Source organism: Salvia splendens, chromosome 5, assembly GCF_004379255.2.
Source record: "Salvia splendens isolate huo1 chromosome 5, SspV2, whole genome shotgun sequence".
Taxonomy (NCBI): domain Eukaryota; kingdom Viridiplantae; phylum Streptophyta; class Magnoliopsida; order Lamiales; family Lamiaceae; genus Salvia; species Salvia splendens.
Genome location: NC_056036.1, coordinates 36,470,076 through 36,491,727, shown reverse-complemented (window position 1 = coordinate 36,491,727; position 21,652 = coordinate 36,470,076). Strand labels below are relative to the sequence as shown.

Below are 21,652 nucleotides of genomic sequence, written 5' to 3'. Positions count from 1 at the left end.
TCCTCCTCTTCCTCCACGGTTTCGAATGCGCGACCCCTGGAGCTTCCACCGCCGCGTCCTCCTTCCGGATTGGGTTCATCCGGAAAATCCTCCATAATTTGGGATAATCCCTGCGATTGTCCATACCTCGGGGCGGAGGGACGAGAGTATGCATCCACATCAAAACATAGTGGTTGGTACGCCGCCGGCGCCGACGAGCCTTGGGTGCCCGGCGTCGACGAACCGGAACTGGCAGCACCCAAGACATTGTACATGCCCCCAGTCGCCAAACGTGTTCAAGTCATATCCGCCGGAGCCGCCCTCGTTTCCGTCGCCGGACATTTTGAGATGAAAATTGGAGAGGTGAGATGAAAATTGGAGAGGAAAGAGAGATGATTTGAGAAGAATAGATGTGTGTTTGTGTGTATAATGAGGATGAAAGATGAGTATTTATAGAGTAAAAAAAGAAAAAAAAGAAAAAAAGAAAATTAAAAAAATACCATTGAACGGTAAAAACGGTAACATTACCGTTATAATTTTTTTTATTAAAATCGAATTTTTTTTAAAAAAAGATTTATTGCGTCAGCGTGACGACGACGCCCACGAGATGTGTTGCGGATCTCTAAGTGCTTGATGGTAGAAATTTCATGAGTAAAGGTTATAAATTCATCATTTTCTTTCTAGTTATTAAATTTTTTGGGATGTTACAAAAGTCAATATATGCTTTATATTGTGAAAAACATGATAATATCCCGAAATGGAAAGCTGAAACTACTTGTCATGGACAGAAGAACAGAGTATCAGTAGTTTATATAAAATTGAGTGTTATAAGTTAGTGAGACGTGAAATTCATTACCAAATGTTGTAGTAAAAAGTAAATGTGTCGATTAATCATGTGTGGACAAAAAGAAAAAGTTGTGTTAATAATGGACAGAGATAGTATACAGAGATCTTATTTAATCTATGCTACGAAGATAGGAAGGACAGTTGGCAAAACATCAAAAAGACCAAAGATACATAGAGCACGTAAAAATGGTGGTTGCATTTTAACTGAGTGGTTTTACAATAATGAAATTAATAGGTGAAAACCAACTTTGAAATCTTGCATCAAAAGTTGTAGGTAATGAGTTGTGCTAAGATATCAAGCCAAGTATCAGGAACACCAGGCAGGCACCAATGCATGCAGTCCTGTCCCCACACAGCCACTGCATCCTTCTTCCCCAGCCACACTGCCGGGTGAGCATCGGCTCTCCACTCGCTCAAACGACTCAAGTCCAGGGGTCTGATGCTCGTCCCCTTCAACATATCCCCAATCACTTCATTCACTCTTCTAGCTTCTCTGTTTGTTCCGTTGTTAGCCGGATCAAACCATAAATCAAGCTCAGATTCTTTTAGAGGCTCATTGAACAAGCAACTTCCGTTCTGATTCCAATCGCCGCCATGAAAATGCCGTGGTGACTGCAGCCGCCAGAACTTGAGCACCATCTTGGGGAATGCTTTCTCAATATGAGCTACCATGTTCTTGACAACAACTTTCAGCCCATCCATCAGTTCCAGAGAAGGATGTATTGGCTGCCCATTTCTGAAGAATACGAGTGGAGTCTCTTTTGGGAATTTATCGGGACCCCACCTAAGCACAAGACAACTTATTATCACATCAAGATACAAAATGAAACAACAAAATGAGACCACATAACAGCACCTAAACAAAAATCTTCCCCAACCAGAGGAAAGGTGTGAATAAGAAAAGATTAGAGAATCACCAGTGACCAGTGTTGAAGACCAGAACATCGTAGAAATCAGAAATGTTAGCCCAGTCATTTGCCGGGATATCAACATCTACTCGATATATTCCTTTAACTCCATCTTGACCAGAAAGCCCAGGCTGTTTAGTCTGCCACCTTGTTAAATCAGTAATTAGCTAGTGAGGAAGCAAATCCAACAAAAGAAACCCGTGGTACATATCATAGTAATATATATCCAGCGCTAAAAGAATCACATGTAAGAGGATCAAATTCAGCCAGGTATTGTCTGACACGGTCATACCCACTGCTGGGGTAGAATGAGGTGTGATCCTGGATTATATGAAAGAGGCAAAGAGCTGCAACCAATTTGATCAAAAAAAGGACAAACATGTAGCCAATACGATGTTCAAATTAAAAGTATATTAATGTGATATCAATCCATTGAAGGAAAATGGTAGCTACTTTTATACAGTTTCTTTCTCTCTAATTTCAGACAGTCTAATGTTTGTGCATGTGCCAGGAACTCGAATAAGGCTTCACAAAGCTAACATAGATTTTTTTATTTATACACCAATTATTTCTCCGATACAATAGTGAACACTAATGTGTGAACATACAAAAGTTTTGGTTCATATATAAATGCACTTTATAAAATAAGCCATCTTACATAAAATAGAGACTAAGATATTATCTAGCTTTTTTCACTAAATAGCCAATAAGTAGATTTATAATTTCTCTTATGTTCGAATATGAAATACTAAAGGAAAGATATCTGCTCTAGTGACTTCTTTCTTTCTAATCATTGCGTTCCAATAAGTGATTTTACCTATTTGATCTAGATGAGAAATACCCTTTCACTTCCTACTTAGACTTATAAACAATTCTACTGTTCATTTAGTAACGCCTAAAGTTTTATTTCAAATCCAACTTACTCGTGCATACATCATCAGATCTTGGAAAAGTTAAGGTCTGTGAGAACAACATACATTCATTCAAGTCTCATAAATCTACATAAACACCCAACCTACATCATCATATCATAAAGTCATTAGATGTGATCATAGATTTGACCAAAAACAGTAAGCAACCTCAGCAGCTGCATTGAGTTCCAAACGAATAACAATCAAATACAAACTTGTTTCCATATACTGAGCAGCTCAATTAATACATTATGCAAGCTTAACTGATGAATTACTACATAGAAAACCATATACAAAATCCATATACTAATCATCATCAAATCCAACAATGCATAATAATTACATCACAATTACCAAAAGCCAAGTCTTGGTTATACTAATGAGCATCCATAAAACATAGAATTACTGAAGTATCTCAAAGGACGAATGCATACTCATATCTGGCCAGCAAAACAGCTCGATGATAGGCCACAGTCACATTGAATTTGGGGAAATAAGCCCCTCTCCAAGCACCCTTTCTCTTCCATTTCTTAGCACCAGGATCACCCACCCTCAGCACACACAGAAACGACACCAAGAAGTTCTCGTTCAAAGAGTCCCCAACAAACCCAATATTCTTATTCCTCATCAAAGCCAAGAACCCGGCCGGGTCGACCCGGTCCAGATCGCAGCCACGGGGCATCCATTTCCAGGAATTGATCCGGGCCATGTTATCCCTCTGATTCTTGATGCAATTCCACGCATTTCTGTGGAAGGGGCAGGTGGAATCGTACATTGGTTTGCGAGTGGGATCGAGAACCCACCGCCCCTCGAAGAGATTGCATGCTGCAGAGGGTAAAATAGGGGTTTTGGAAGAGGGGGACTGTGGGATGAAAGGGAGGAATGAGGAGTAGAAGAGGATGAGGAAGCAGGAAGGGAGGATTAAGCAGGTGATGAGTTTTGGGGTTACTTTAGATGCCATTAACACTCATGTATTCTCTCATCCCTTTGCAACACTTAATTCTTTAAAATCAAGTGTGAATTTTGAGATTTTACACATGACTAACAGGATCTGCCGATCAAATTCAGTTTGCGCTGGAGATATTTTAAATCTGGATATTTTTCAGCTTGGTTTTATATGGAGAAATTTGTATTAATTTATTAACATCAATAAAAATCCATTAAATTAGTACTACTTCAAATCTTCAATTGGATTTTTCTCTTATGTATTTTTATTATTTTATATAGATTTGCCAAATAAACACCTTACATTTACCCCATATAAAAATAGAGTGGCTATTGTTGAATTCAAAAGTCTCAAATTCAAATCTCATAATATACATGACATAGAACAATAAAAATCAGGCTTCGTTTATTACCACACTAAAACATGCATTAGAATTTGAGTGAAACATAATAGTTGGAAGAAAACACAATGAAATGATTGTAGTGTTAACTAGAAAAGGGTCAAAAGTGATAAAAATAGCAATAAAATGGGATTAGTTAAGTTGAAAGAGATATGATTATTCATCAAATAATTAATAATTTCTTCCTCCAAAACAATACAAAATGCCTAATCCCATTCCCATCATTCATTAATCTTGCACGAATCTCATGTACGCCACCATAACCACCACTACTTTTTGAATTCCACAACTCTTTCTTCTTCCCTTAATTCCAGATTCCCACTCTCATTTTCTCCATCTTCACGCATCCAAGGAGGAGCTTCACAACACCTGCGCTGCTCCCTTTTCACTACTCAGTGAGTTTACCAAACATTTTTTGTAATGGGACGCCAAAATCTTGTTCAAGTTTGACTTTTGATGATGTATCTTTGTCTCACTAGTGTAGCTGATTGTTCTCTCTCGTGGGGTTTTCAATTTCACTCAAATATCGGTTGCTTTTCGGCTTTCTCCTTTCTTCGTTATGTTGTGCTTAGTTGACTTGCTGGGTTCGTGTGTCTATGTAGATTTTTTGAAGCAGTTTTAGTAGATAACTTTTTACATGTTGGATAGTCGAAATCTTAGATAGTTTGATTTGTGTCCATGTTTTCTACTGCAAAGATCAAATAGGGAGAGTGTATCCTGATAACTAAACTGATAAAGATGGTCATGGCATCATCCTTGCTATCACAGTTTTATTGCATATAGGACGTTTGAGAGATACCATTGCTTTGTCTTATATCCGAATTCGTGGAGCATATTCTAATTCTGTACTTTAAGTGAATAGCACCTGAGATAATGTACACTTCAATGTAACTGCATGTGCTCTTTTCCTAATTATGTGTTTATATAGTAAGGTGTTTCTTTGCTTGTTCTTTTCAGTAATGGATAATGGCGTTTGCCCGAGTTTATTTCCACTGCACCGCAGCAAAACCATCCACCTGGTTGGTAATTCTTCTTTGATAGTACTTAAAAAGTTTCTAACTGCATCCACGGAATATTTGAATATGCTGCATCTGTGGTTTGAAGGGCACATAACAACCTATTCTATATTTCGATTTTGCCAATTTTTCAAAGGCTTTGTGGTCTCATTAAACCTTACGTTCAGGTGAGGCATGCTCAGGGAATCCACAATGTAGAAGGAGATAAGAACTACAAAGCTTATATGTCTCCAGAATATTTTGATGCTCACCTAACTCAGTTGGGTTGGCAACAGGTGGGAAAGCAGCCAGCGGCTTAGTCACTTATATTTGCGTAGTGGCTGACCTTTAGCTCTTCTATCAGGTTGACAACCTACGTAAGCATGTCCATTCAAGTGGCCTCATAAAGAGCATTGATTTGGTCATTACGTCTCCGTTATTAAGGTAGTACCTTTGGTGCTAACAATCTCCAACCATCTGAAATGATAATCTACAAACTGTTTCCTAGATGCTGGCTGTTGTCCTGCTATTATGTCGTCAGCTTATTATAATGGGGGAACACCTATCTTTTTGAATTCATAGGACCATCCAAACAGCTGTTGGGGTATTTGGTGGTGAGGCCTATTCCGACAAGATGGATAATTTACCACTAATGGTGAGAAATGCTGGAAATAGTGATCGGACTGCTATTTCAAGTCTTGATTGCCCACCTATTGTTGCAGTTGAAATCTGTCGAGAACATCTGGTACGTTCACTGATACAACATGTTTGCTTCATGCTGATTTTGTATCTGATGTCCTTGGTAAGGGTCCTAGAGTACACAAAATTTGATACAATTGCTTGTGAATCTAAGAGAAAATTTCCTTACATGCGATGAAACCAGAAAGCCCTGGATTGCATATATCCTTACATGTTGATGTAACCAGAAAACCAAAATGATCAATTTGTTATGATCAGCTGCTGCTACGTTATAATCTGTAAAAAAGCCATTAACATCTGCTAACATGAATGTATAAGATCAGCTGATGCTCCTAGTTAATCTCGGTCCATTTGCTATAACTTCCAAGGTGCTTAATGGTCATTCAAAGCTAATTTAATCCATGTTTTCTGGGAAGTGTGGTAATTTTTTACCTAAATTAGAAAACCTTTTTCCATTTAACTCTAATTAGTGTACCTTTTCAATTTTGAAATTTACTTTCCAAAGTTGTATACATTTGAAATAATGATGAAATTGTTGTAATTTTCAACTATCATAAACCTCAAATGTGCATAAGAAAAAGTGGACATGATCTAAGGCACACCAACTTCCCCACACAATTCTGGTTGCAGGGTGTTCATCCTTGTGATAAGAGGAGAAGCATTAGTGAATATCAGTCCCTTTTTCCAGCGGTTGATTTTTCACTGGTAAGTCGTTTAACCTTAAGGATGTACTCCCTCTGTCCCACGATACTTGAGTCACTTATTTTTTGCACTCGTTTTAGAAAAATTACAATAAATAGTTAAAGTGGGGAGAGAGTAAAGTAAGAGAGAGAATATGAATGAGAAGACTCTTTACATCATTCTCTCTCTTACTTTACTATCTCTCCACTTTAACTATTTATTACTATTATGTTTCCAAAACGAGTGCACAAAAATGACTCAAGTAATGTGGGATGGAGGGCGTAGTATATTTTATTGGTGAATGAGAACATGCCTGAGATGCATACCCATACTTTAATGATTTAGGCTTGAGAAAATATCCTAATAGCTATCTTGAATTTCATTCAGATAGAGAGTGATGATGATGTATTATGGAAGGCTGATGTCAGAGAGACCAATGGTGAGGTTGCAGCTAGAGGAATGAACTTCATGAACTGGTGACTAGTTCTATACTAAACTCTTATCATCTAACATTTATCAAGGGTAAATAATCTCCGTGGGCCGCCTTATTAAGTTCCAAACCTTTCTTCTCTGTTAATTGAATATAGTAGTACATCTGTTTTAACATCATTATAAATTTCTTGATCCTCGGTTGATGATTAACCAAATCCAAACTGCTCAGAAAGTGGGGCACTAGAGTGGGATATTAGATGGAAAGGAATAAGGGAATCTCAAAGATAGTTGTGAAAGTTGCTTTTATATGTAAGTGCAAGTTTCATTAAGTTCTTTGCGAGTATGGGAGTATTGAAGTATGTTTGCATCCCTTGTTCTATCCAACTGGTAATAAAGAAATATGTCATCTTGTCCGAGTAGGTAGCTACCGGTCCATAGGCCTGCTGCATCCGAGACTTGCTTCTTGCTGCATGAAGTTGTATATTGATATAGGCATATAGCCACGTTATCTTCAGTCAGTACTAACATCCACCGATACTCACGCATCAACATGCATGCAGTGTGTAGGGACCCTTCGCCACTATCTGGTGCCTTCACTCTGGCTTTCTAATCTTCATCATGCATATATGCTGTGTTTCCCTTTGCTCCCGACTTGTTTGTCCATGTTTTAGGGTGTACTTTCGATATTATGTATATTTGCAACCTTAGTGATAGGTCTCGAGAATAAAAAACACTTGACCATATATGTACTTTCAGCGACATTTATTGCATTCTTCTTGTATATATTTATTTACACAGGTTGTTCACACGGAAAGAGGAGGAGATAGCAATAGTTACACACAATGGGTTCTTGTTCCACACACTGGCAGCGTTTGGTAACAGCTTTCACCCTCTTGTGAAGAAAGAAATCTCTCGCCAGTAAGTGAAACTGCATCGTTAGAATCCCTACCCGGCCTTAGTATAAAAAATTACTTGATCTTGTTTATGTATTTTGTCCAATCACATCAGACTGTTCTCACTATATTGTAGAAAATGAGCTGGCTTCAATTGCTTTTATGTTAATCTTTCTGCCTTCCAAGTATACGCTTTATGATAACTGACTGTATTTGGGCTGAATCTCTCAATGTTCCAATGGTATGTAGTTTTGCCAACTGCGAGCTTCGTTCCATGGTTATCCTTGACAGAGGGTAAGTCCCATAACTCAACACAAGGCTTTGATTATGAATATTATCCAGATTCAGTTAAATTGAAATAATTGGTATATATTTGTTAGCATGGTTGGGTCGCATTGTTCATCAACCAACTTTCCCGGAAAGATTCCATCCGGACTGGATTCGCCTAGTGATGTCGCTGCTGATAGCAAGAAGCAAGAGGAGTGACTAAAGTCGCTGCTGCATTGATTGAGAATGTCTTAGCTGATGGATGAGGCAGTCGAGACTAATTAAGCACACGATGCTTCAGTAAGTGGACATTCATAGAATCATTTCGTGCTCATCAGAAATAAGGTGCCTTGTCTAATTATTTTCTTTGAATATTCAGTGCCATGTACGACATGACTGAGTTTCTTCACCATCTCAATTCACATCTATTATTTGCGAATTTGTGGTTGAATAATTGATAAGCCTTGTGTTTATATTCATGCAAATTTGACATACTTCCTCAATAAAACAGGACAGAAGTAGTGTAGAAACAACAAATCAATGTCAGATTTCGATAATATCATCATAATTGATAAGGGTAATTGTTTTTACTCCCCATTCAATATGTCGTAATATTGCTGCGGTTTTTTCTTGGGTGAGCAGCAAAGTTCCTGAAAATATGATCTCTCTGTTAGAATTGTTGTTTGTTATATGAAAGGCAAGGTGGATTTCTTTTAATTTGATTTTGTATATGTTGTGTGATTATTGAGAATATGATAAGAAACGTTGAGAAGAACCTCAATAGCAGCAGCGAGACGTAAAATTGTAGCTTCACACCATGGGCGACCAATAATTTGTAAGCCGATGGGAAGTCCTTGTTTGTCATATCCAATCTCCAATATCACAAAAGAACATATAACAATCAGTCAGCCATAGCATATGGATAAAATATGAGAATATTCAGGTTACTCACCGGGACGGATATTGCCGGAAACCCTAGAAGATTTGCCGTTACAACAAAGCGCATGAGATTTCCTGCAATAGATAGAACAATAGATAGATTCATTTCTGGAACAATATAATTATAACTCCAAGCTAATAAAGATTTAAAAGTAAAACAACTAACCAGTAACTTGCATATTTGTCTCTCCCAAACTAAGTGCAGCTGGAGGAATAACAGGTGCAGTCATCCTGAACAGAGGTCAATATATTTGTATAAAGAAATTGGTCAGATGATAATCTTGTCACGAGTAGATGCCACATAGCCATCTTAGCTTTGTAGCACAGCAGTGGATTAGCTTTAGATTTAATAGACAGGTATTATCTGATTACTCTTAGTGGACCATTAAGTTTCACTCGAAGTAAATGGAAATCAAGTATAGGCGTCAGAAGCACGAGAATATCATTAATGCCAAAATAAGCATAGCAAGTTAATCATCATACCCTGTAGTCGGAGTTACAATGACATCTACCTCTTTGAAGGCTTCCATATGGTAGTACATGAGCCTTCTCCTACAATAGCACAACACAAGACATAAAATTTCAAGCACAAGTTTAAAATGATAGTACAATTATAGTAGGAGGATGCATGACAGATTTCATGGATATAATTTTGTACACTGATAACATAACACACACTATATCTATCAAATTTGGAAGCATTATAATGATATAAAAAAAGAGAGTTACTGGCTAGGTAGTCATCACCACAAATAGCATCAAAAAAGAGGAAAGGATCATAAAACTTGTAAAAAATTAAAGAAATTAGTTTGTACTTCACTAGTTCAGAGCAAAAACTTGAATCTCAATTATCATTTTTCCCCCGAGTATAATCCTGATTATAAATATAAATAAATTAAATGACTTACCTCAGACATTGAGCAGCAACATAATCTGATGCCGAAAATGACTGGAAAAGTGCTAAGTTTGTCCGTGTGTCAAGTGTGAACTTTGCCTTTTTACTGAGTAAGTGAAGATTCATAAAATTATCAAGTCAATAGATATACACAATATAGAACCATAATGTAAAGTGAGAACTCGATTTCAGCCTGTGTACATGAAAACAAAGGTAAGTGAACAAACCCATCTTCATAATCAGGATTCAGTCCACATGCAGATTCAGAACCAATTGAAACAATGTGAGCAGTGCGCATCTCGAGAAGCTCAGGGATAAATATCTCCACCATCTTTTTCATCAACAGTAAGGACTAAGGAACTTAAAGCAAGGAAACTTAATTCATAATCTTAAGAAAGCATGAAATTTACCTTGCATCCATGATTCTCTACTAAACGATTGAGAACATCCTCACACTTATCAGAGATCTCAGTGGAGAATACATCATTAAACCACTGCAGACCAGATGTCATATGATTAACTGATATTCAAGAGTGGAGAGAGAAAACTATCCTTGATGTAAGAGGCAAGTGGTCACCTCTGTATACTTCCCCAATGTTAATGATCCAGAGCCGTGGGATAATTCATTTGAAGTTAAATCAGGCAAACAAGGAAGAGACTGCAAAGAGAAGAAAGCCAATTTACTATCTTACGTTCGGTCTTCGGATTCCAGGAGATTAGTTCCCACTGTAATGAACTTGAGATTACATATCAGTCGTGATATTGTGTAATAAATTATACTCATTCCATAATCCATCCACCACAAAGGTGCCTTACTAGGCATCCACACAGTGTATGCAACTTTTTTTAATTCCTCTCCTTATAATTTACCCTCACAGTACTCCTTATTTACAAAAACAACTGCCTACGGCCCACCATCCTAACCCACTCTTTGCCTCTGATGGGATCATGGGACACATTTTCCACTAACCAAATATCTACCTAACATGCTTTTATAACCTGTGTTATCCTAAATGTTGCACACCCTTGGTGGATCGAAGGAGTATTAGTAGCACATAGAACCCCTACCAGAGCTAGAAGTTTAAGTGGGCCTTGAAACTCAAGAAGTAATCATAGGTTAGGAGATTACAGGTTTTAAAGCAATCCTTTCAGCAGTTGAAGATCCCAGAATTGCTGCATACCTGAAGCAAGATCGGTAGGTAAACTGAGGAATCTTCTACCAAGAAATACAAATGCTAAAACACCAATTCAAATGTCATCATCAGTAAATTTGATACTTCCAAGGAAAAAGATGGGAAGAACAGAATATTTCACATTAAGAAACATAAATGTAAGATTCTGAATTTGTGATGCAGGATTCATATATGGTGACAATTATGGTAGAATGACAAGTGCAACATGTAGTTGTCATATAAAACAAGAAAATACAAGTATACTTTGGTTAAAAACATGTAGATGTTACCAAAGTAATATACAACTGCTAGTACTAATTTACCAAAGTAATATACAACTGCTAGTAATAATAAATGAGTTTATACTAGAACTTTCTCAAATGGTTCAAGTAATAAATAAACATGTTGTACATGGTAAAATAATGTAGTATCTGATATCTCAAGCATCATAACTCACACTAATATTGCATCTTCAACATTTGAGGTGATGGGTCCAATAATCTCTACCGTTCCAGAGTCACATATTGAGCTGCAAGAAATACAGACAGAACCATAGTGTATAATCCCCGCAATGCCAAGAAGCTTTCCCCTAAACTATTTTATGGAGAACTTTACTGAAATATAAAGTATACAACAGCTGATAGAGTAATTTAAAACTATCTTTTTCATTCATTCTTCTTATTTTTATTATAAAAGTACTTAACTGTTTCGCTCACCACACAGTTTTGCAAGTATCTTACCTTATGAAAGGTAATGTACATTGGGTTAAGATGGTTGATGCAATAAATATAAGAAGTGACATGGACATGTTCATCTTTGAAATTAATTAATTAAGTTATTGATCATGTATTCTGGAATTGGATACAATATGATAGTGTAATTTCAGCATATGAGTGAGAGATCAAGTCCAAGATAGTGAATAAGTTTCAACATTTTCATATTCCATAATACATGGCAATCAGAGGATTTAGCTCCCCCTGTAGATTATTTTTTGTGGGTAATATCCAAATATCATTTGCTTCTTTAGCTGCTACATTAAATTGTAACTCTAGTACACTAGCTTAAGGGAATGCTAACATTAATGTTTACTGTAATTAGATTGTTCCTGTAACCTACAATGCACATGCTTATTTACAAGATCTCTGAGCTTATTTTCTATTTGTAAGAGTCATTATTTGACATAGATGTTAAAGACAGTCCCAAGTTCAGCTATTCTATCCCCCTGGTTACCCTTAACAGTAACAAGAAGGTAATAAAAGATGAAGAACGGCATCTACTTTAGATCTTGAAATACAATCATATTCTATTTGTTCAAATGGCAGTAAAAATTTTTAAAGTGGCAGTTGGAAGATGATTCTTTTAACAAAAAGTGGTAAAAGAGCACAAGAAATTCACGCTCTTACCCACTCATATCAGTCCTTCCATATGTTGATTTCAGTCCTACTACACCACACAGGGAGGATGGAATACGGACTGAACCTGTATTATGAATTAAGTATATTACTATTGAAGCAATATAATGACCAAGCTTGGTTTACAAGAAAGGACTGTTATGTAATTCACAACCTCCCCCGTCTGTTCCTAATGCTGCTGAACATAACCCAGAAGCAACAATTGCAGCTGGCCCTGAAGATGACCCACCAGTGTATCTTGCAGGATCATGAGGATTTCTTGCTGTTCTGCATGTGAGAAGAGTCAATTTTGGATTAACGTCTACATATTGATGGTCAGTGGCCTGCGGTGATAGAAGAAGCAAGGAAGCATAACAATAAAAAATCATCTATGCTAGTATCTTTCTTTGATTTCCCTTTTAAACAACAGAAAGTTCAATGCTAGCAGTTCTCCAAGCTGGTAGAGTATACATTTCCCTACGAAAATGTTGCAACAATTTCATTGCAAGTTGGCATGTCTTCACTTGCAAAGGCATAAACATAACAATGAGCTATCCCCTATGAAGTGAAACTAAAATCACTCTGAATATAAGTCACAAGAAAGAGATTCCCGAATCCAAATCTCACTTTGCTACAACAGTTTTATAGCTGCTCTGGCATAGCATGTCAATTTATCATTCAATATTCCAGTTATCATGTCTTTATTCATAAGAAACTTAAGAAGTTCTATAAGGGAATATGAAAATATACACAAATGGATGCCTCAAACAATTTTCTTCACTGATAAAAGCATGTCTAGCATGCAATTTTGTTCAACTGAGTTTCTTTGAATAATCCTAGATTTTAAGATACAGAGAAGAAGTGCTTGAAAGAACATCTTAGTATCTAGAACAGTCCATCAAGACATGCTTCAATTCCCTACATTTCATGATTTCTAAAGCATAGACATGCCCAAAATCTGGTTGTAAATGTTAAAATCAAAAGAATCATCCGTGAGATCCGTACATGGATCAAGATAATGCAGTATGTTGATGAAGTAAGGAAACAGTGGTATGCTAGAAGTTCCCATCACATAGCTTAGCTTCATATAAATATATATTTACTATTCCTATCAAATTTAGGAATTACTAGCCTAATGACAACTCAGTAGACTTCAGCTGAACTTCGCTTTTTTTATTTATTTTTTTTGCAAATTGTTAGTTGAATTTACAAAAAAAAAGACAGAAAACAAGCATACCCATGATTTGGATTATTTCCTGTTGTTCCCAGACCCAATTCATGCATATTTGCCTTTCCGACTAAGATCACACCACAGCTACGTAATCTTCCAACAGATGCTGCATCCTCTTCAACAGGACGAACCTCATGGAAGAAGGTTGTTCCACCTGTTTGTCATGAAGCAGTCACAAATATTTTGATAGATGACAAGGATGATTCAGCTCGTAATTCAACTAATTACCTTTTGATGGATGCGGAAAGCAATCAATATCATCCTTAATTGCCATAAAAATCCCATCAAGGATTGATACTGGGCAGCCTGAACAACATGCTCATATAAGAGATCTTGTGTGAACATCATAATGGGACATGCAGAATTGTATAATTAAGGAAACAGATACATTGAAAGCGCAAAAAATTCTGTACCTTCCTCAAACCTTCTGGTGGAAGCTGCAGCCTGCTTTCGTACAAGTTCAGGGTCAAAAGAAATCAACAAGGGAGTAGGAGGTTTCATATTGTTAAAATGGTCCATTGCTGCAATAAACCGCTCCGCAACCTTAAAACAAAAATTTTTATCAGTGGTTTCATTTTTAAAAGTGAAAACAGGTAGAGTTGCTACTTTATATTAGCTTACAATAGATGGGGTGGTAATTTTGGATCTGTATGCATATGCAAAGTCTCTAATCTTCCAATAGCGAAAAGGTGAAGAAGGATCAGTGCTCAAACTCTTGGCAGGCTCATAATTTGGAAGACTCTTTAGAGCTAATTCAACTCTTTCCTCGGGCCTTTGGTCCTCGTCTAAAGGAACAACTCCTGTTTCTGGTTCTGCATTAGAATATAATAGCAGTCTGTCAGATAGATGGAAATGGTAATAATAATTTTAGCCAAAAAGCCCAGATTGTAGTAAGGATAGTAGTATCATTGAAGCTAACACGTAACACCGTCGGGTTCATGCTTCTGTTCCCTGCTTTACTCCATCTGACCAAATATGCAACTTCATTTGCGAACTAGACAAATTCTAAAATAAGCCAATAGATTGTCGTGGTTTCCTCTTCCACAAGTAGAGATCCAGATAGTAAAAGTAGTTCATTAGGAAGCCAACTTAATTCTAATGAAAAAACGTGTTTTCTTCAACTCTTTTTCCTTTCTCTCCACTGCATCGTATGAATATTGAAACTAATGTCATGTTGTATCTGTTTAAGGTCATAATCACCTTTCACACAATAATCACTTAATGTCTAAAATTGAATAATAGTAGAGTTTATTGGTTACATAGCAAACAGTTGGAAGTGGCTACATCATTGTGATCAGGGTTTGCCTAGAACTACACTATAAAGCAAGGGAAAACAGAGATAGTCTAAATTTCTCTCAACACACATGCTCAGCTTAATTGTTCAAACCTGGAAATGTCAAATGATCAAGTACCTGACATTCAGAGTCAGAATCCATGAAAGATCATTTCTATTACATATAGGAGTGGTAAGCAGGAGCAGGGTCATGAAAATAAACCTCGAGGAGGGAATTCAGGTTTGAACATTGGAGCCTCGGGTATCACGGTATTCCTCAGCATCTATAAATCACAAACATCAACTTAATTAAGCTTTCTGAGAAATGCATCATATAAACTCGAACAAAAACTCGATTCTACTTTTCCAATTCAAAATTCAGAACCGTCAGATGAACGATTACTTATAAGAAAAAAACAGTACTGCTAACCTCAATCATTTTATTCTTCTTCTTCAATTGCGAAATTATCAAAGAGCCAATCAACGGCGCTTCGAGCACTTTGACAAACAACTTGAGTCCAATTCCAGTCAAATGCGGCGCTGCAGTAGTGAAATTTGAATCAAAACCCGAAACAAAAAAAATTGAATTCATCCATACCAAACTAAGAGTAGTAATCAGAAGACCTTCAATTGTTTCGTACTGGTACTTAACCGTAGCCAAATCAACTTCATCGGCCGGCAGCATCACTTTCTTCTTCCCCATCTTCTCACCCAAAAAAAGAACAGCAAAATACTAAAAGAGTAGGAGTATGACCGATCATCGAGCAGCACTCACATTGAGTAACTCTTGTTGTGAAGCAGTCAAAAGCGTGGACAGAGGAGAGGTATAATGCGCCGGCAGGCAGCTGAAGGTTGGTTGAAAGTGGGTCCGAAATTAATAGAGGGGATGGGATGGGATGGGATGGCGTAGCATAATCATGTAGTCAGTCAGCTCTATTGGTTCTCTACACTATGAGCCTAGAGATGCCCACGGTTCGAAAACCGGCGGTTCCGATTCGGAACCGCCGGTTCCGGTTTTGGCGGAAGCGGAACCGGAACCGGACCGTGAGGCTATTTCACGGTTTCCGGTTCCGGTTCGAAAACCGGGCGGTTCCGGTTCCGGTTCGGAACCGCCGGTTTTCCGGCGGTTTTGGCGGTTCCGGTTTTTGAACCGGCGGTTTCGCCGGTTCAATTATTTTTTTTTTTTTTTTTTTTTTTTAAATTTGAAATTTGGCTTTATACAACAAATCGGAACAAGACAATGCATAATTCAAGCACAAATAAGACGAATAAGGAGAAAATGAAATAAATTTTATTGATTTTGAGTTGTAACGGACAACGATACATTACAATTTACAATACATAAGTATACAATACAACAACATACAACAATGTAATATAATTTACAAGTGTCGTCGGGCGTCGGCTCGTCGCCTCGTCGGACTCGGAAGGTAAATTTAAAAAAAAATGAAATGGGGGGGAAAAAGGAAAAATTGAAAAGGGCTTGAGATCAACTTAAACTTTCAAAGTTAAACTTTTCAAATTTAAGTTGAGTTGCCTACGTATCCACAATTTTATTGAGGAATCAAAGCCCACGTAGTTCTCTTACCTTGGGATCAACCCTTTTTCTTGCAAAATGTTGCCCATTTTCTAAGCAAACACATATCAACACGCTATATACACATTGCTACATTTCTAATAGGGCAATTTGATCTTCCAAAGCAATCAATGCATCTCGAACACACATAGTCAGAATATTATCCAAAACCGCCGGTTTCCGAAATAAAACCGCCGGTTCGGTCAACGAACCGTCTGCAAAAGCTGCTCCATTGTCGCCTCGTGCTCCGCGCCGCCTCGAAAGTCACTAAACCGGCGGTTAACCGCCGGTTTTTCCGGTTAACCGCCGGTTAACCGCCGAAAAACCGGCGGTTTCGACCGTTTTTGAAGATCACCACCGGCCCTCATCCCCCCTGCCTCGATTTCAGCGCCGGAACCGGCGTTCCACGGTTAACCGCCGGTTCCGAACCGTCCCGAACCGCCGGTTCGGTGACGGTCCGGTTCGAAATATCTTGAACCTGAACCGGACCGCGAACCGAATTGCGCCGGTTCCGGTTCGGGAATATTGCGCCGGTTCCGGTTCCGGTTCCGGAACCGCCGGTTCCGGTTCGGCGGTTAACCGCCGGAACCGGAACCGGTGGGCATGTCTATATGAGCCTATTGGTTTTACTCCAATAATTACGACCCTTTATTTTGATGGATAAAATATTGGGAATATACGATATTATTAAATTATTCAGCTTTCTATTTAGATTGATTAATTGTATAAAATAAATTAAAAGATTGTAAGTTAATATAAGATTTTTTTGTGTAAACAGGAAAGAGTGCATAAACTAAGAATAAATAAATTTGTATGAGAGATAATTTTAAAATTTTGTATGGTAGATTGTATAGTAGTACTCTCTTTTATTAGCTTGCAATTTTGTCCCACGGTGCAAATACTACTCTCTCCGTCATAAAAAAAATAGACTAATTTTTTTAATTTTATACGGTCCTCCAAAATTAGACAAAGTCTAAATAAGGAAAGTTTTAAACTACTAATAACATAGATCATACAATCCACTAATACTATTTCTACTACATTTTCCTTATTTCTTTTACTTTTTCTATCTCTTTCTTACTTTACCAATTACACATTTAAATCTGTGTCATATAGTACAACTTTGTCAATTTTGAGGGACGAAGGGAGTATAGTATAGATACGACAAATAAGAGTATCATATATGTAAAGATTAGTGATGTAATCCTAATTAATGCAATATGAAAATCTCGGACTATCTAGACTATTAAATATAAACGATTCGGTATTGATAAATTGGAAACAAATGTTCCACGAGTCCACGAAAAATAGTTGTATTTTATCATTTTTGGATGTTCACAAAAAGTCTCTTTTTGAAAAATAGAAAGTTTACACGTCTTATATTGTATCCGTTTGTTCTCTTTATCTCTCTTATTTTACCTCGTTTTTCTCCTTCTCTCTTACTTTACTAATTTTTCATTAAAATTCGTATTATTTACCAATGACACTTTTTTTATGAAAGAGTATTAAACTAAAAAAACAATAAATGAACAAGAGAATTAAATAATGATTTCATCATTTCTATAACAATTCTAATCACTAAATTAATTCAGCCTCTTGTCAAATGTAACTAGACGTATACCACTAAATTAATTCAGCCTCATGTCAAATGTAACTAGACGTATACCACTAAATTAATTCAGCCTCTTATCAAATGTAACTAGACGTACACTACTCACTAAAATCGATGTTTGTGTCTTATTATTAGTTAGTCGTTACTAAAGTAGTAAAGGATCCTCGGGGTCTATGTCCTCAAATTTTCAAGACTCTTGATCCGATTCACTAATATTCTAATTTTCTACACATGTATTAATATTCCTCTTTCGAATCCTGTATTATCACATACATAAACCTCATAATCAATTGGTATTTAAAAGTATAGGAATAATTAGTGCAAAACAAGTTTTAAATTGAACAACAAAAAAAATAGTCAATTACTCTCAATCCTTATGATTTTTGTAATTTAGTTATCCATATACTGATAAACCAAATCAACAAAGACAAATTAAAACATGTTTAATCTAACAAAAACTAGATAAACCCGGAATAATTAATCTTGGCTCTGCTCGAGGAGACCATCTCCATGAAGCAACCCTAAAAATATAAAGCCGGAGGTAAAGAACATATGATATAGAAGCTTAAGAAACCATTTATGAAATCGAGCAAATCTCTAGGTCATGAAACCTTTGCTCGATTAAACAGTTAAATTTTTTGGATATGAACAGTGTCCCGGCAAAAGTTATATGTATAAAAATGTTAGTGGGAGTAATGTGTTATTCTTGGTACTTTACGTGGATGACATCCTATTGATTGACAATGACAAGTCGGGCTTTAGGGCATGATTATCCAGTTAGTTCGAGATTAAGGATATGAGAGAAGCTAGATGAAAGATGAAAATATGTAGTAATGGAGTCCGAAAAATGTTTAGAGGACTAAGTGGGTCACGCGCGACCTATGTGAGGCCACAAGCCTCTGGAACGGGCCATGGGGTCAATCGAGGCTGCCAAAAGAGCTAAGCCAAGAGGCACGCGGAAGTCGTGCGACCTATGCCTACGTACATCCGAGATTTTACTTCTTTTGTCAATTTTTTTGGGTTTTCAAGCCCCAATTCCTCTCAACTTTACCCAAACTATGTATACACATTTGGAGTTCGATAAATACAACTTTTGTCCATATATAATAGTTTTAAGTATTTTAACTTTTGGAAAATGGGAGCGTCGAGTAACAAATTCATGGGAGATTAAGCACAACTAAGATTCATTCATCAGAGTTTTATTTAGTTTTTGTTAGATGGAACATAATTTACTTTGTTATTGCTAATTTTGTTTATCTCAAGGTCGTTGACTTGAGTCTGGATTTGAGGACATATGATACAACCCTAGGATCTCTTAGAAGTTGCATGCTATGGGTTAGTCATATGATGTTAGTTCTAGTGTGTGATCCAAAATTTAAATACTTCGATAGGAGGTTTATATTATAATGGTCATTGTCTTAGCAAAGCTGAGAATCTTAATAGCAGACTGAGGGAGTTTAAATAAAAAAAAATGAGAGAGTAATCTAGACCATTAGAATCTATAACTATTCTATTATGGTACATAGAACAAAGTTAAAAGATACTCAATAAATAAATAAGATAGGACAAGTTAATTATCTATTGGAAATAATGTTGGTTTCTGGGATTACAAAGATAACTACCGGGCGTAATACAACCCAAAAGAAAGAAAAGGAAGAACTGAACTTAAAATTACAACGTATAATCGAAACTACTAAACCAGTGTGATTAGCCGAGTCGAGGAGGCCTCTTCCCGCAAGACGAGATACGCCCCGGTAGTGCTCTTCGGTTTGGCGTGTCGTCCCCAAAGGTAAAACGGCTACGTCTCTATTGATGCAGCACCGCAATCAGCAGAGCTCCGGCGAACTGGATGGAGGAGAGGGCAGAGCTTCGACAGAAAAACTATGCAGGGAGAGGGAGAGAGCTTATGATGCAGAATGCTTTTAGAATTGTGTGTTGATGCATGGAATGGCTGGCCTATTTATAGGCTCAGTCCACTGCAGGGGGTCAACAGCCATGATGGCTGTCATCATGGCAATTCGTAACCGACGTCGGTTACAGACGTGTGGCAGGAGTGTGCCATCCGTGTGTGGAGCGTGTGGATTTCTCACGTGGCACCTGTGACTGTGCCTCGCTTGACGACGTGTCAAGCCACTTGGATTGCTGACTCGGCGGTGGTCCAAAAAGAATAGTTTGGGCCAAGCACCAAGCACCAAGCCCAAAGACCAATTGCCAAGATCCAAGTCCAAGTCCAAGTCCAAGATCGAGATCGGGATCGGGATCGGGATCGGGATCGGGCTCGGGCCCGAGGCCCGAGGCCCGTGACCGCGACCACGTGCACGGGCTCGGGCTCGGGCGGGCGGCGGCGGCGGCGCGCGCGTGTGCGCGCGTGTGGGCTCTTTCACCCATCTTGGTCCACTATAATTATTAAGTAACATAAAGTCACTTAATTTATACACATTAAGATGTGTTAATCCTCCAATGTGGATAATTAACACTAGTAATAATTAATATTCCTAAGCTCCATCTCCAAGCTTTAATTAAAAGCTAATTATGCCCAACTTTAATCCACTATTTCTCACTCACCGGAAATCGGATTTGAGAAAGTGAATATACTACATTTACCTACGTAAAATGTAGATCGACGCTATGTCATTTAATTTCACAAAATTAAATGTCTCGTCACATTTATTATTGGTCAAAATCCATTGACCGGGCATATTTAATCCATGATTTTTACAATCCCCCACATGAGTGGAAATAGCCGAATGCATATGCATGCAGACACAAGCTCAACCCTCGCGAGGTATATAAGCATAAGGATAGGTAGTTGTTGACTTTGAACCCTCCATAGTCGACACCATCGGATACACAGGCGGCTTAGTAGCGCGATGCTTTGGAACTAATCCCCCACGGCGTGCACCGAGACAATGGTGTTAACACTTAAACACCTCAACCTCATCCGTTCTCACGTTTTGTGTCCATTGCGGTCTTGGACACCACTTTGGATTCATAAGTGCGTTTTTTTATGAAGCGACCACACTTCGCACTTACATAGGTGATTCTTAGTCAAGTACCTTGCCATACTTGGTCTCTTTGAGAATTCCATCTCTTTGAGATCCTTAAGAACCATTAAAAAGTCATAGACTTAGCCTTTACCACGAGGCAAGTTCTCCAACACTCTATTGCTCTCTAGGGAATAGATATAGTTTGAGTGTTTTTCCATGAACTCTCATAGCTTAGTTGTCCCTTTGAACCAAGTTCTTGGATTTCTCAGTCATCATGGTTGGGTTACCACTATGACAATTCTTTAGTTTGTGGATTTCAAACCCATTCCCTCTAGCAACTTATTCATTTGATCACGGTTTAACCCTTTGGTTAGCGGATCCGCTAGATTATCTATTGACTTCACATAGTCAATTGTAATCACCCCTGTTGTGATCAAATGTCTCACGGTGTTATGTCGTCGACGTATATGTCGAGACTTACGTTATAGAAACCATTGTTTGCCCTTCCAATAGCCGCTTGGCTATCGCAGTGAATCAGCACTGGTGGGCACTGGCTTAGACACATGGGAATGTCCTTCAAGGAAGTTCTTAAGCCACTCAGCTTCCTCACAGCCTTATC

At 37.7% G+C, this 21,652-nt stretch overlaps 3 protein-coding genes across 3 annotated transcripts; 1 reads left to right on the top strand and 2 right to left on the bottom strand.

The window, feature by feature from the left end:
* Positions 1–972: 972 nt before the first annotated feature.
* LOC121805687 (protein trichome birefringence-like 12) lies at positions 973–3,737 on the bottom strand. Its single transcript, XM_042205637.1, has 3 exons — positions 3,079–3,737; positions 1,743–1,880; positions 973–1,609 (listed from the first exon to the last, which is right to left on the bottom strand). The coding sequence occupies exons 1-3, from the start codon at positions 3,603–3,605 to the stop codon at positions 1,087–1,089; spliced, it is 1,188 nt and encodes a 395-aa protein (XP_042061571.1). The 5' UTR covers positions 3,606–3,737; the 3' UTR covers positions 973–1,086.
* Positions 3,738–4,172: 435 nt separating this feature from the next.
* Positions 4,173–8,418, top strand: LOC121805693 (phosphoglycerate mutase-like protein 1). Its single transcript, XM_042205643.1, has 10 exons — positions 4,173–4,385; positions 4,948–5,009; positions 5,174–5,281; positions 5,350–5,429; positions 5,568–5,730; positions 6,315–6,389; positions 6,753–6,841; positions 7,596–7,715; positions 7,940–7,984; positions 8,071–8,418. The coding sequence occupies exons 2-10, from the start codon at positions 4,950–4,952 to the stop codon at positions 8,174–8,176; spliced, it is 846 nt and encodes a 281-aa protein (XP_042061577.1). The 5' UTR covers positions 4,173–4,385; positions 4,948–4,949; the 3' UTR covers positions 8,177–8,418.
* LOC121805681 (fatty acid amide hydrolase-like) lies at positions 8,404–15,765 on the bottom strand. The gene is made up of 20 exons (XM_042205630.1): positions 15,483–15,765; positions 15,289–15,398; positions 15,082–15,142; positions 14,207–14,397; positions 13,999–14,128; positions 13,814–13,891; positions 13,592–13,739; positions 12,530–12,642; positions 12,367–12,442; positions 11,421–11,492; positions 10,921–10,972; positions 10,369–10,449; positions 10,202–10,285; positions 10,019–10,122; positions 9,805–9,897; positions 9,380–9,448; positions 9,063–9,127; positions 8,910–8,971; positions 8,734–8,829; positions 8,404–8,607 (listed from the first exon to the last, which is right to left on the bottom strand). The coding sequence occupies exons 1-20, from the start codon at positions 15,559–15,561 to the stop codon at positions 8,545–8,547; spliced, it is 1,827 nt and encodes a 608-aa protein (XP_042061564.1). The 5' UTR covers positions 15,562–15,765; the 3' UTR covers positions 8,404–8,544.
* Positions 15,766–21,652: the final 5,887 nt, after the last annotated feature.